General features: G+C 33.4%; 1 protein-coding gene across 2 annotated transcripts in view; it reads right to left on the bottom strand.

The window, feature by feature from the left end:
• The window catches only part of pear1 (platelet endothelial aggregation receptor 1), an 80,857-nt gene that overhangs the window by 18,549 nt on the left and 47,641 nt on the right, over nt 1–14,667 (bottom strand). For both annotated transcript variants that reach the window (XM_695441.9, XM_073926124.1), the window contains exons 6-12: nt 9,780–9,904; nt 6,867–6,988; nt 5,579–5,687; nt 4,842–4,978; nt 3,629–3,841; nt 2,191–2,365; nt 1,956–2,076 (exon numbers count right to left, since the gene is read on the bottom strand). In XM_695441.9, the coding sequence (XP_700533.4) occupies nt 1,956–2,076; nt 2,191–2,365; nt 3,629–3,841; nt 4,842–4,978; nt 5,579–5,687; nt 6,867–6,988; nt 9,780–9,904 (1,002 nt within the window). The remainder of the gene's footprint in view (nt 1–1,955; nt 2,077–2,190; nt 2,366–3,628; nt 3,842–4,841; nt 4,979–5,578; nt 5,688–6,866; nt 6,989–9,779; nt 9,905–14,667) is intronic.

Genomic DNA, 14,667 nt, shown 5'->3' with positions numbered 1-14,667 from the left:
TATTATTAAATAACTCAGTCTAATTTTCATAGTTTTTCTGTATTTACGAAGTTAAAAAATAAACATTTTGATAAGGCATCTATTTTACGTATTATTTGTAATTTTATTAATAAAAATGACATTTTGTGTCTGTTTCTAGATTATGGTCAACTCTGTTACATCAGTTATAAAAAGGCATAACAATCTTTAAAGTACTGATAGAATGACTTGCTCCAGGTGATGTCATTTCTTGGCAGAAAACTCTAGAAGGCATTGAGGCATGTCATTATTATTCTCTTGTTAATTTGTAAAAAAAATAAAAATAAAGTTGAAAACACACCAATACAAGTTTAATTACATAACTCAATTATTATGTCATTTTCACATTTTAAAAACAATAGTATGTTGAAAATTGATAAAATTCTGTTTTAAACATGTCATGTGGTATCAGGTTTAAGGTTAGCATCTTAAGCTAAAGCACAAAATGGCGGAAAATGTAAATTCTGTCTGTCTTGGTTTCAAAATTTGAACAATGGGTTAAACAGCAATTACTACTGACAGAATCAAATGTTACATATCACATTTAAGTATTTTGCATTATTTTACATTAATATTAAATGTTCCCTATCATATTTAAACATTATAAATGATAGATGTCTTGTATATCATTCCAGTTTAAGGAAAATTTATGGAAAATACTTGAAATGTAGCAGCAATTTTGGATTGAGTTATATAAATATACCTAAAGTCATTAGTCAGGCACATACTTGTCAACCCTCCCATTTTTGACAAGATTATCTCCAATATTTTACCATCCTATCCTGCTATGATCCCATTTATGTATTTTCCTATATTTCTCCCATATTTGTAATATTTCTATGAAAAGTGAAAGTAGCATCAAAGTGCCGATCTCAAATGTGATATAACTGCAAGAACTTTTCAAGAGAATTGTGGTTTCCCTTTAAATTGGCTTGAAAGGATGTTAAAATGAATTTTAAAATGGCAGCATTCACTTCCTTTCCCCTATTCCACTATGCAACCTCTGAATCAGTCAATTCATGTTGCAAAGCTGACTGAAGTATGCACTGTATAAAGACACTGTTCCCAGATCAACTTCTGTACATGCCATTTGAAGTGGACACTTTTGGATTTGGGTGGGTTTTTAAACAGCCAAATACACTTAATAATATCTAAACATGTCCTTCCTGGCATGTTTTATTTTAAACACAAATAATTTTGACCTAAATGATCATGAGCAGTTACAAAAGTAATGGAATGCTTTCATTATAGATCTGTGGATCCTTAAAGGGACACCACTGTTATCAAACAAAACATCAAAATGAGAGATCCGCTGCTCTTCAATAAATGACTATAACTTTAATCAATATTTATTTTTACGTATCCCATATTTTTTCATCCCAAATGTTGACCATATGGTCAGGCAGCATGTTTTCATACAGGTAAAACACAGAAGCCATTGAAATCATCATTTATATGATTATTTATTAGGCGATGTGTCGTGAAATTAGGGAAAAACGACTCCTCAATTTGAATTAAACTTCAGTTTAAAAAAACAATATCGATTCAAGAAATTCCCAAAATAATTCTTTATGTGCATGCCTTGCTTTAGAAGGCGTGTATATTATCACAACCCTGCGTCTCAATCTGAAGATGTTGTTGTATTTCCAGTTGATTCAAACAAAAGGAAAAACAGAGAATCATGCCATAAGGCTACAATAGCCAATTGATGCCTGCGCCCTTGAAAATATAGTCTGATATGTGGAAGTACTGATCAAGTCTTGTCAAATAAATCGTTTTGTCTAGATTTTTTTAATTACAGTTTTTAAATGTAGTATTTGGGCCTCATTTCCTGCCGTGTGAATGCCTCTGATAACATAACTTGACTGACTGAATGTTTAATTCACTGAACAAGTAGTTTGTACATTATTTTAGCTAATAAGTGTACCAAAACTCACCTTCCTTACAGATACACGCTCCATCCACAGGAGAACAGACTATAGAGTTAACACATTTACAAGCAGACAAGCAGCCCTTTCCGTAGAAACCATCCTCACAGAGCTTCTCACAGTGCAGCCCCTACACACACACACACACACACACACACATGTATAAATATACATTAAACATCTGAGGTGTCATTAGTTACAATTATTGTATGTTCTTACAGAAGCTGTTTTGTTTGAGCCTTACCGTAAATCCGGGTGGACAGTGGCACTGGCCAGTCACTGAGTCACACACTCCTCCATTCACACACAGGCAGGGCTCCAGGCAGCCATTACCATAATAACCCTGAGCACAGGTTTCATTACAGTACAGACCAGCCCAGCCTGGCTGACAGGTGCACTCGCCCTTCAGAGGGTGACAGCTGGAGCAACATATACAGGGACAGAATTGATTCATGTGTCACCAACTACTGGTAGTCACATATTTGTTTAATTAAGAATAATTGTATTGAATTATTCATACAATAAAGACTTTGCAGTGTAGGTTTTATATTTACAAAACCACAAAACACACACTGCTTATTTCACCTTTATCTTTGTTTTATTGTATTTATTTATGCTTGTAATTTGTTTACTTAATTTTTGCATGATTAACTCCCCTCCAGGATCATCTCAATCAATAAAAAATGAATACATTTGATGACACTTTAGAGACCATTTCTCACTATTAACTAGTTGCTTATTAGCATGCATGTTATTGAAAAATTGGCTGCTTATTAGTACTTATAAACTACATATTCTGCATGATCTTATTCTACATCATACCCAATACCTAAGAACAATTTAGGAGCTCATTGAAGCAAAAGTCATAGTTAATGGATTGCTAATATCGAGATTTGAATGGATTTGATTTATTTATTTCAAACAGAAAAATAACACACAATTCTTAAAACAAAAAAAATTCAATAAAACAATTTCAACATGGTCGAAACGGAGCAGGGTGAAGCACAAGCTTCATGAAGTGTGATTATAAATTCTTTCTAAATAGTGCTAATCAATCAATTGTATAGATACAGTATATCGCAATATATATCGCAGAAAAATAAAATATCACAATGTCACATTTTCCAATATCGTGTAGCCCTAACTATAACAAATCTCAACGTTTGATTAGCACTATGCATTGATAAGATCTTAATTTGGACCATTTTATTCGCTATTTTCTCAGCGTTTAGATTTTTTTAACTCTCAGATTCCAGATTTTCAAATTGAATCTCAGCCAAATATTGTCCATCAATGGAAAGATTATTTGTTCAGCTTGCAGATAATTCATAAATCTTAATTTCCAAACCATCACATTTATGAAATTTATTACAGGGTCAAGTTTATTTAAATTATCATAAAAAAAAGATAAGTCTTTCTTCTTATTATGAATATTGCCTTGCTCAGACTTAACAAAAATTATGAATGTTGCCTTGGTCAAGAGCCCACTGAAATGAAAGTACTAAATTACTAAAACTATTCTTGTAATATTAACAAAAAAGTCACACACTACAAATGAAGAAAAATAATCTGAAAAAAAACCCATCTAATTTTAACTTTTTTTTTTATAGTTATTATTATTATTACTACTATTATATATTATTAGTATAGTAAGTAAACAGAAGTGATCACACAGCTCTCACCTGAGGGTGTTTAGTGGGTTGCAGAGGCAGCGGTGTTGACAGTGCATGCCAAAGACCGCTTCAGGACACATGCGGTGGTCACAGCGAGGACCTTTGAACCCCGGCTCACACAGACAGCCGCCGTGGATGTTATAACAACGGGCTCCGTTCGCACAGTCACATACTCCCTTACAGTCCTCACCATATGTGCCCACTGGACACTCCTCGTTACACCTACACAGTGCACACACACAAACACACAATTTTTGTGGTTTACTGTACATTTAAGACTTTATCCTGAATTTCTAGAGCTAAAAACCAAGGGTCACAACCAAGGGTCATCTACAATCAATATGCTTTCATTTAGAACAATGGTCTCAAACTCAATTCCTGGAGGGCCACAGCTCTGCACAGTTTAGCTCTAACCAGCTCCAACTTAGGCCCTCCAGGAATCAAGTTTGAGATGATTTAGAACATTGCATGTTGGTTTCAACTATATATTTAAGTAACAAATAAGAAACTTATCTGAATACTCTGTTTGAAAGTGCATTAGGTGCTTGTCTTCAGAAATTATTTTTGCCAACCTGGTTGAAAGTAGCAATCGTCTGACAGCAATCATTAAATTAAGTGCTCCAGATGTGTTTATGAGTATTTTAATATTCTGCGGAAGATGTAGGACCAAGAAAGGTTTGTCCAATCAAAATGTTCTGTCCGAACATTACGATTGGCTGTCCTACCACTCTGTCAAAATATGTAATTGCATATCTCTGTGCACCTTGCTCATGCAGAACAGGTTATATCATCAGTGCATCGCAGACACAGTTCAGACAGAGAATGGTATGCAAGCATCAACTACCTATATTCATTTTTAGGTTTGTTATTGTACTGTAACTGCTAACTGTGCTATAAGGTTTTCTCTCTGGTGAATGCTACATGATATAATGTTGTTGTCTATAATGTGCATTCATGCGTTCAGGAGGCATGATGGCTTTGGATGACAGATGGGATGGCAAGATGTAGGTTTCAGTGCTATCAGGCTAACAATAGCAACTTCCAAGATCTCCTGTAGGACATTTAAGTTCTGTTTCTTATTGATTGTTTGATACTATTAGGCCTCAAATCTTTCAACACTAAACTTTAAACTATATTCTTTTATAAATCTATATATCTTATATTATCTTATACTTTATGGTATTTATCTTCAGCCATATTTTCAAGTAAAAGATCTACAAACCTTTCTCCGGTGTAGCCTGCATCACACTGACACTGGCCCTTTTCTTGATCACAGTGACCTCCGTTATGGCACAAACAATCTTTAGAGCAGTTTATACCAAAACGGCCTGGTGGACACCGTTCAGTACAAACTGGACCCTGAAACACACAATGAAGAATTCAAGATCACCTAAAGTGCCTTAAAATACAGCCTGGTTTGATTTGTAAATTAGTTTAAACTTTAACAGTAAGACAGGTTGGGGCATATCGAGTAGCTGAAAAAAAAGCCAATGACCGCTTTGCCAGTCAGAGTTGTTAAGCTGAAGCACTTCTGACTGATGCATACAACAAGTGTCCTGGTTACTGTTTTGTTTCTTAGATTTGCAGGAGTTTTTAGGCTAAGCCTTTTTAAGTCACATGGGAATATGCGACCAACGTGAGCCATATCTTATAAGGGGCTGGGCACTTCAGAAAAAGTTAGAAAGCATTTGATTGGCCAGAAGATAATGAGAAGTTGAAGTGGTTGGTAATGTAAAAACAATGGTTGATTCTTACTAACAGCGGTAAGAAACTTGTGCAGTGTTGCTTTTATCTTCTAAATTCAAATATTTTTGTCACTATTTTAAAGCACAATAATTTATTCATAACTTTAAGACTAACAGTGATATGAAAACCCTAAAAAAAAAAAAAAAAAAAAAAAAAAAAGAGGTCTTGACTCTTTAAAGTAAACAAACTGCAACCATACTAAAGCGTTCTCACCATCCAGCCGGGTGGACACAAACACACCCCATTGCCCTGGCAGATTCCTCCGTTCTGACACGGGCAGCGTGCAGCACAGCGTTTTGGCCTCGGACATGACTCCTCACAGCTGAAACACAAACAGACATTACTCCATTTACAATTTTAGGAAGTTAATAATAAGGAGGAAACATTATGGAAACCAAAAAAAGGGCAAGTCTATTTTCATTGTATATAATATGACAGCACATTGCAGATAGCAAAAAATATATAATAATAAAGCAAAATGCAAATAATAAATGTAGGTTTCTGTTTTATTTAACAATACACCTATTTATAATTCATATTTATTTTTGCTTTTTTAACTTAAAACAGGGTTTTTAAGACCTTTTTAAGACCATTATGAATGAAATTTTAGACTTAAACAAGGCTAAATGCTAAGCATTTTTTCTAATGGCCTAGATAAAACATTGGAAGTTAATTTTGCAAGGTAGATAATTAAACCATATGTTTATAAATAGAAATATAAAAAGAGTTGGTAAATAGAGTAAATAAATAAACTTTTGGTAAAACGTTTATCGAGATGGAATGTTAGTAATTGGATGGGTGTTGGTCAGATTGGGTAGCTTTACATGGACATAGGAAAATTAAGATCTGTTTAAAATGATTTAAGACCTACAACACAATATTTCAGTGAATCTAAGGCTTTTTAAGGCCTAAAATTTTGATTTATAAATCTAAGACTTTTTAAGACCTCGCAGAAACCCTGTTAAAAATATATTTCTTTAATAATTCAGCTGAATACACAGTATTATAGCTATTTCAGATTCTGAACACTTTCTTGGTAACAACAAATACTATATGAACAACTGAGGTTGTATTATCTTGATTTTATTCCAAACAATATTCAAACCTAAATAACTACGTAAACCCCCCCAAATTAATAAACATAAAATGCCTTTTTTATATAAATAGAATGTAAATTGAAAAATTTAAAACATTTTGAAATATTAAAAAGTACTATTAGAATTATAAATAACACTTAACATAACACGACAATGCTGCTAAGATACTAAGAAAGCATTTTGAAACTCAATGCAGGTAAAAAGAGGGAAAGATTAACTGTACATGATGCAGAGCTCTAATACACACCAACGAATAACACAACACCCTGTACTAAAAGTTATAGAGTCAGCAAAATGGTTTACAATTATGGTAATGTGAGGCATTTAAAAATATACACAGGCTTCTGTGACAGGAGTGAATTCAGCATTTCAAATTGTTCAAACCACAACATTACTGTACTCACAGAGTTCCAGTAAAGCCCTGTTTGCACACACACTCTCCAGTGGTCTGATTGCAGATTCCTCCAGTTCCACACTGACACTCTTGCCGACAGCCCTGACCAAACCACTTCACTGGACAGGGGTCCTGAAATCAGGAAAATAAGAGCAGTTCAAATGGTTAGAGTGTTTTAACATATATTACCCAACACAATCTCAAAGCAATTCCTAACTTTTTGATTTCGTGGCTAATTCGTAATATTATGAATGTATTATGATTATGATTATGAATGAAGCTCATTTGTACATTTGAGTGTGATTTGCTCATTCTAGGGCTGGGCGATCTGGCCTAAATCCAAAATCTTGATAAATTGAATATTTGAACTAGATTACAATTAATGAGCGATTTTTTTTTTTTTTGCCCTCACAGTTCACTGACAGATTTTGTACAGTAATTTTACAGTGATTTTTAAGTTTATTCATAAACTAATTTCGAGAGGATAACGTGATTATGATTGAACACGGCTGGTTCTGCATTAGCATGTATGATCCACCAATCAGGCCATTTCTAACCCATTATAAAGAGCCAGGGTTTTTCACTACAGTCATTTTCGATTTGAAGAATCCACCCTTCCACCCCTACCTCTTCACCTTTCCCTCCATAGGGCGGCATGGTGGCCCAGTGGTTAGCACTGTTGCCTCACAGCAAGAACGTCACCGGTTCTAGTCCTTTAACAGGCCGGCGGTCATTTCTGTGCGTAATTTGCATGTTCTTCCCGTGCTCGTGTGGGTTTTCCCCGGGTCCTCCGGTTTCCTTCCACATTACAAAAACATGCACAAGTGAATTGATCAATCTAAATTTAGCACTACAGTCAATCTCTCATCCTGCAGCATATCTCTTCATAGCATTCAGTTCAGTCATCAGCTCTTATCAAGGGGGGAGTTGTCGAGATCTACCTGAGCTCAAGGCCTTCCTCTTGCCCTGCAAAAGGGAGGGAGCCCAGGGCTCAAGGACCTTTTGAGCTCAGGGCTTTCTCCCGGGACAGCATGCCAAACTTGCTTATAATCAATCATCAGCTAAGTGTGAACTCTTGAAATGAAGGGTGCATTACTTGATTTAAAATAAAAATTGAAGAAAACACACACTATCTACTATCTATGATTATGTATTGAACATTACCGTTAAACAACTGAATTTAAAACACAGATTGTCTAAAGCCAACTACTAAATAACTTGCACTTTTGGAAAATAAACAAATTGTTTTGAATGCTTTTCATATTAAAGGTAGAAAATAAGCAGTATATAAATACAGTAACTCCTGTAAATAATATTTTAAACAGTGCATTTCTTAAGTCTTCTGTAAACATTTTTTTTTCACATGCAGTAAGGTAAGTGAAAAAAATCTACCTAAAAAAAAATGTGCCCGATTATAGGCTCTAAATGTCGATTTCGATTACTTTCTGATTAATCGGCCAGCCCTAGCTCATCCCCCAACACACTCTGAAATAAAGTTACAAAATCTGTCACTGGAGCGGTACCCTTTCAAAAGCTACAATTTTTTGCTACTCTAGATTTTCCCTCGTTTTTAAATTTGTATTTAATATTTTTCTATAACATATAAATTTGGGTGTACTAGTTTTTTGGACCGTTATTGTGGGTTATTTTGTTAAATAAACTCCAGATTTGGCTTCAGTACTGACTAATCTAGTGTATGTGCACAAATATAATACTGTATAGCTTCCTATTTAAAATATGACTTTAAAAGATAGATTTGTGAGGGGTGTACTTATATACGCTGAGCACTGTAACTGTTTCAACTGAATGTTTCATCTGCAGATTGTCAGCATTAACACTGAAAAATTATAGCTGTAAAAAATAATGTTAGGAACTTTTATGATTTGTTATATAATTTATATGCAAAACTGGGGTTCATTCCACTGTGGCGACCTCTGATAAAGCTGGGAATAAGCAGAAGGAATGTGAGTGATATACAAACCTAAAATGTTTAAAAAGTGCAGTAATTTTTTTTATATGATTATAAACCACCAGTAGGTGGTGACAAGTGACTTAACTGAATCATTAATTCAACTGATTTGTGCAGATGCCTGATTCATTAAAGAAAGTTTTTATAAATGCATCATTCAATCATCAATTGTGCATTTAAAATACATCTAATCAAAATGAAAAACTCCCATATATTGCAATACAGTTTTTACACTGACATGAGGTGGGCAAATCATAAAATCATAAAATAAAGAAAATTTTTAAAAAAAGTTTTAAGTAACAATCTTTTTTAAACTATAGCTAAATTTAATATTAAGCTTGATATCATAAGCATAAGCTTGATGTGTTCATCCAAAGATTCTGAATTCTCAGTTTGTGTAAAATGACTAAATATAACCTACCACAAACACCTCGTACATGGTTTTTCTAAATATAATGCACTGGCTTTGCCATAAATGCTTAAATCACATGCTTATGTCATTTTTATAAAAAAATAATAATTTTCCCAGAGAATGTTTATTCTAACCAAAATAAAACAAACAAGATTTTTTCCAGAAGAACAAATTATCAGACATACTGTGAAACTTTCCTTGCTCTGTTAAACATAATTTGGGAAATATTTACTTAAAAAAAGTAAAAGGGGGGCTAATAATTCTGACTTCAACTGTATATACAGTACATAATCCTGCTCACATCCATCATCTTGATTTTTGTAATGCCTTATTTAGAGAGGTGAATTTTTTTAGTAGCAAGACATTGGTGAATGGAAATGCTGTTATTTTACAATATATTAGCATTCATAAAATATCACAAACGTTTTACTCAACCATGTAATAGAAACCAGGATATTAACTAAATTATTCAGATTGCTGCGTTGCTACTAAGTTCTGAATGTATACTTGATCTTGATTCAGATTTGTGTGATCATTCATACGTGGCAGTGTTGACCAGTGTATCCTGCTGGACACTGACAGTTTCCTGTGAGAACGTCACACTCTCCTCCATTCTGGCACTCGCAGAGACGCCGGCAGCCTGGACCCCAATGCTGACCATCACATGCTAAAAACAACAAACACAACTTCAGCTTAATCCCACATGTGTTATAACCTCTGTTCAGATGAGTCTACTAGAGCCTTTTTAAATTAGGAAGCTGCTTTTGCAGTTTGGTCATTTGTGGAAATCTGAGCTAAAGGGCTTCTAAATACTTCAGCTTCCCTGGCATTTAGAGCATAACAAATCAATAACGTGATTGACCGAAGAATTTGTACGCAGCTCAGCAGAAGGAATGAGTTTCAAATGGGAAACTTTACAGATGGAGTTTGGCTGGACCTCAGAGAAAGATCAGGCCAGCGCTCACACAGGGATTGAGTTTCGGTCATGACACAAACTAAACTGATGACACGTACCCTTTACGGGTTAAGAAGAGGAATCCATCATAGAAAGACACACACACACACACACACACACACACACACACACACACACACACACACACACAAACACACACACACACACACACACACACACACACACACACACACACACACACACACACACACACACACACACACACACACACACACACACACACACACACACAAGCAGAGAATCATTACCAAATGAGCTCATTACTAAAAAATCTTCTCTCAAACTTCTCTAGATTATTCCTCAGTGAAAATCTGAGATTTGTTTTTATGATACATCCCGGAATTTAAGTTGTTATAATGTAGTATTTTAATATTCTATATGAATATGTACAATATTTGAAAATTGTTAACAAAGATGTCACTTAAGATTTTCAAGGCTGCATTTATTAACATTTCCAAGGCAACATTTATTTGATCAAAAATAATACAATCTTAACTGTTTGAACTAAAAAAAGTTGAGTATTTATCTAGTAAAACAACAATCCTTAAAAACAAATTCACTTATTTGTTTGTTTGTTAATTTCATTTCCTTTTTAAATGAAAAGTTATTTTGGATTGAGTTATGAACAGTGCTTAATTTATAAATGAATAATTCCCAGAACAAAACCAGAAAATAAAAGTTACCGTGACTGACGTGTACCATACAATTTCAGTTTTCCCGGAACATGACGTCATTAAACCGCACAAAAAAAGGGCGTCACATTTCTGAACAGTCTTTATTATTTATAGATCAGTTATGGATAATAAAAAACATGCAGCTACAAATCGTATGATCAATCACTATTCAGTTCACTTCACTATTATGTGCCATGTAAAAATAGATAATTAACTCACTCTGTCTAATCTTCCAAAAGAGCCCACAGTTACCTCTTCTGCCAAGTTTTCTGGGTGATTTGATATTGCTTTGCTTCTGTTTCCCACTATCCTGATCCATGGGCGCATGTTTCATGCTCTCATGATTTCTTTTGATTAGGCTTATCATCAGATTTACCTGTGGTTGTAAATAATGAAAATATGCGTGACTGCCATGTTGAAAATACAAATATTATTTTATGTTATTTTATTTTACAAATATTAAACACGAACAAGATCGGGCTCAAATTAAGCACTGGTTATGAATCATTCTAGTTTAATTATATTGGAGTTTATTTCCGTGTCAGGAAACTTTGGTAAAATATATTTAGCCCATTCATCAAGCGAAATCTTTTTACTGACTGGTGTATAACTGTTGCACACATTTTTGTTATTTACTTTTTCATCTGAATTTATTTTTCAACCTTAAGATTTTCAGAGAAATATTTAGTTTGTTGAGTGATCAGTTTACCCAAACTTTCCTTCATACTTTTCTTTTTACTATATTCTGCAGAGATTGTCAGGGCAGAGATTTAGAGTCCTCAGGTGTGATCCTCTGACATCAGGAGACATGAGTGATTCCTCAACTCCACGTCCACATGTGTCAGGCTTGGGGAACTGAAGCTCCAGCTGTTTTTATTCAAACACTTAGCTGACAGACAAGCAGCTCTCAAAGCAAACACACAGCACTTTAAAAAAAAACACGAGGACGCCTCACCATGAGATTAATTTCCTTGATCACAGTGCTTAATTGAACTACACTCTTACATCTAAAAATCCAGTTTTCTGTTCCCAAGCCCTGAGAACAAACTTAACTGAATATTATAAACAATGAATATGATCATATTTATTCTCCTTGAGTCCTATGTTTGTATTGTATGAAGATGAAAAGTCGAAAAAAGAAGCAGCTTTATCAAACAGCATGTTTCAAGATGATACAGAGATGTGGGAAAATTCCTTTTTAGTCCCTTAGAGGGAAGCTATTGCTAGGTTAAAGGTCTGGTTTTGAAGGCCACTTTCCCAGAAGCCCCTACTTAAATAGTTAGCCTTGCTAATGCAAAAATGTGAAAGCTATTTTTGTTAAATTACAACATTTAATCTTTACACTCTTACAAGGATTTAGTTGACAATACTTAAAATAATTGAGTAAACCTGTTGCTTTTAAAATGGTTAGTTGACTGTACTTAAAAAAGTGAGTAAAACAATTGCCTTACATTTAAACCATGCCTTACAAGTAAACAAACTACTGCATGTGCATAACTATACAAAGTAAGTTAGATCAACATAACACTTCCGAGTTACAATGGATTTAATTACTTATTACTTTTTAAGTAAAGTAAAAATCATTGTTTACAGTGTAGATGCTATACACTGTAAAAAGTGATCAGTTACTTAAAGTGAGTAAGCCGATCGCTCTAAAAGTTGACTTTACTTTAAAAAAGTAAGTAGACCCATTGTAACTTAGAACTGTTAATAATGAATAATTCTGCTAATGTTACTTACCTTTTTAAATGGTCAACTATTTGTTTTCTACAGTGCTGTAACTTCTATTGTGCTGGGTTAGACTATGCGCTGAGCTAATTTAGTTCCTTAACTGTTAATTCTATAAATTGTCTGTATCTACTCAATATATCAAATCTTTAAGTTCAATACATAAAAAATGACATTTGCTGCCCGTTCAAACTACTCGTTTAAAATGAGGTGAAACAACACAATTCCTCATTTTATTTTGCAACAATTTAATTGTTTTATTTTCAATCAATTTAAATTTAAATGTTTAACTGTAAAAATTAATAAGTTAAATTAATTTCTTCATGTTGTCCCAAAACAAATTGATTGTGTGGAACCTGGCATTTTTTATAGTTTACGTTAATCTGGTAAAAAAGTGAGTAAACTTGATAATTTAAAAACGATTCATTAACTATACTTAAAAAGTGAGTAAACATGCTCGTTTTAAAATTATTCATTGATTTTACTAAAAGTGAGTAAACCCAATGCCTAAAATGTTCTAAGTACACTGTAAAAAGCGATTAATAAGAAAAGTAAGTAAACCAATAGGCTTAAAAATGACAAGTTGAGTTTACTTAAAAAATGTAAGCATTTCTGTTTTAACTTAAGCTAATAAGTTCACCTAACTTAAAATGTATAATTATGCACCTAGTTCATTCACTTAATAATTTGGAGGCAGTGAGTTTACTATATATATATATATATATATATATATATATATATATATATATATATATATATATATATATATATATATATATATATATATATATATATACAGTTGACGTCAAAATTATTAGCCCTTTATATTTTTTTCTTTTAAAAATATTTTTGAGGTTTTAAATACACATTTAAATGTTTAACAGAGCAAGAACATTTTTACAGTATGTCTGATAATATTTTTTCTTCTGGAGAAAGTCTCATTTATGTTTTTTCGACTAGAATAAAAGCAGTTTTTAATTTTATTACAACTATTTTAAGGACAAAATTATTAGCCCTTTTAAGCTAATAGTCTACAGAGCAAACCATCATTATACAATAACTTGCCTAATTACCCTAACCTGCCTAATTAACCTAATTAACCTAGTTAAGCCTTTAAACGTCACTTTGAGCTGTATAGAAGTGTCTTGAAAAATATCTAGTAAAATATTATTTACTGTCATCATGGCAAAGATAAAATAAATCATTATTAGAAATGAGTTATTAAAACTATTATGATCAGAAATGTGTTAAAAAATATCTTCTCTCCGTTAAACAAAAATTGGGGAAAAAATAAACAGGGGGGCTAATAATTCTGACTTCAACTGTATATAAATATTCATATATTCATCAAATTGAACAATTTTTCACATTTAATAAATGCTGCCTTGATGAACAGAATAATTTTATATATAAAAAACATGAAAAAAATTGACCCCAAACTTTTTACCGGTAGTGTATATATTGAAGGTTTTCTTTCTGTTAGCCTGAAAAAAAACTAAAATCTCCAAAATGACAGGTACATAAACTGCATTTTTTTTACTTAAACAGCCAAGATGTATAGAAGTTTGATTGAGTTTGGCCTTTGTTCTCTCAGGACGGTGTAAGAGAAATGTGTATTTAAAACCTCAAACCTCTCTAATTTCCCACAAACCTCGCAACACACAGGCATTCAGGAAGTGTTGATCCTCCTACTGCCAATGCGAGCTAATAATGGGGTTTCACAGTCCAACCAAACAAAGAGCAGGAGCAAAATTAGAGAGAAAGGTCTTCAGCTCAGAGCCAAAGCCTTGAGTTTCCATTGCGTTTACGTAAACCACTCAGGAGACTGTAAAGTGTTGTACTCATCTGAAACCACAGCTTTTTAAATCATATCAGTATTACAGGCCACAAGATAATGTGCTACACTAAACACCTAATGGCGTCACTGGCGTACACATGGACCGTCATATTTTGGACAGTCAGTGTTAACAGTAAAAATTGCAGAAGGTCTAAAATTGTTTGTTTCTAATAATAAAAATATGAATAAAAATGTAAGCTAAATCAAAGTTGAGA

The sequence above is a fragment of the Danio rerio genome, chromosome 16, assembly GCF_049306965.1.
Source record: "Danio rerio strain Tuebingen ecotype United States chromosome 16, GRCz12tu, whole genome shotgun sequence".
Taxonomy (NCBI): domain Eukaryota; kingdom Metazoa; phylum Chordata; class Actinopteri; order Cypriniformes; family Danionidae; genus Danio; species Danio rerio.
The sequence above is the reverse complement of the archived record's forward strand: the minus strand, read 5'-3'. Positions and strand labels throughout refer to the sequence as shown.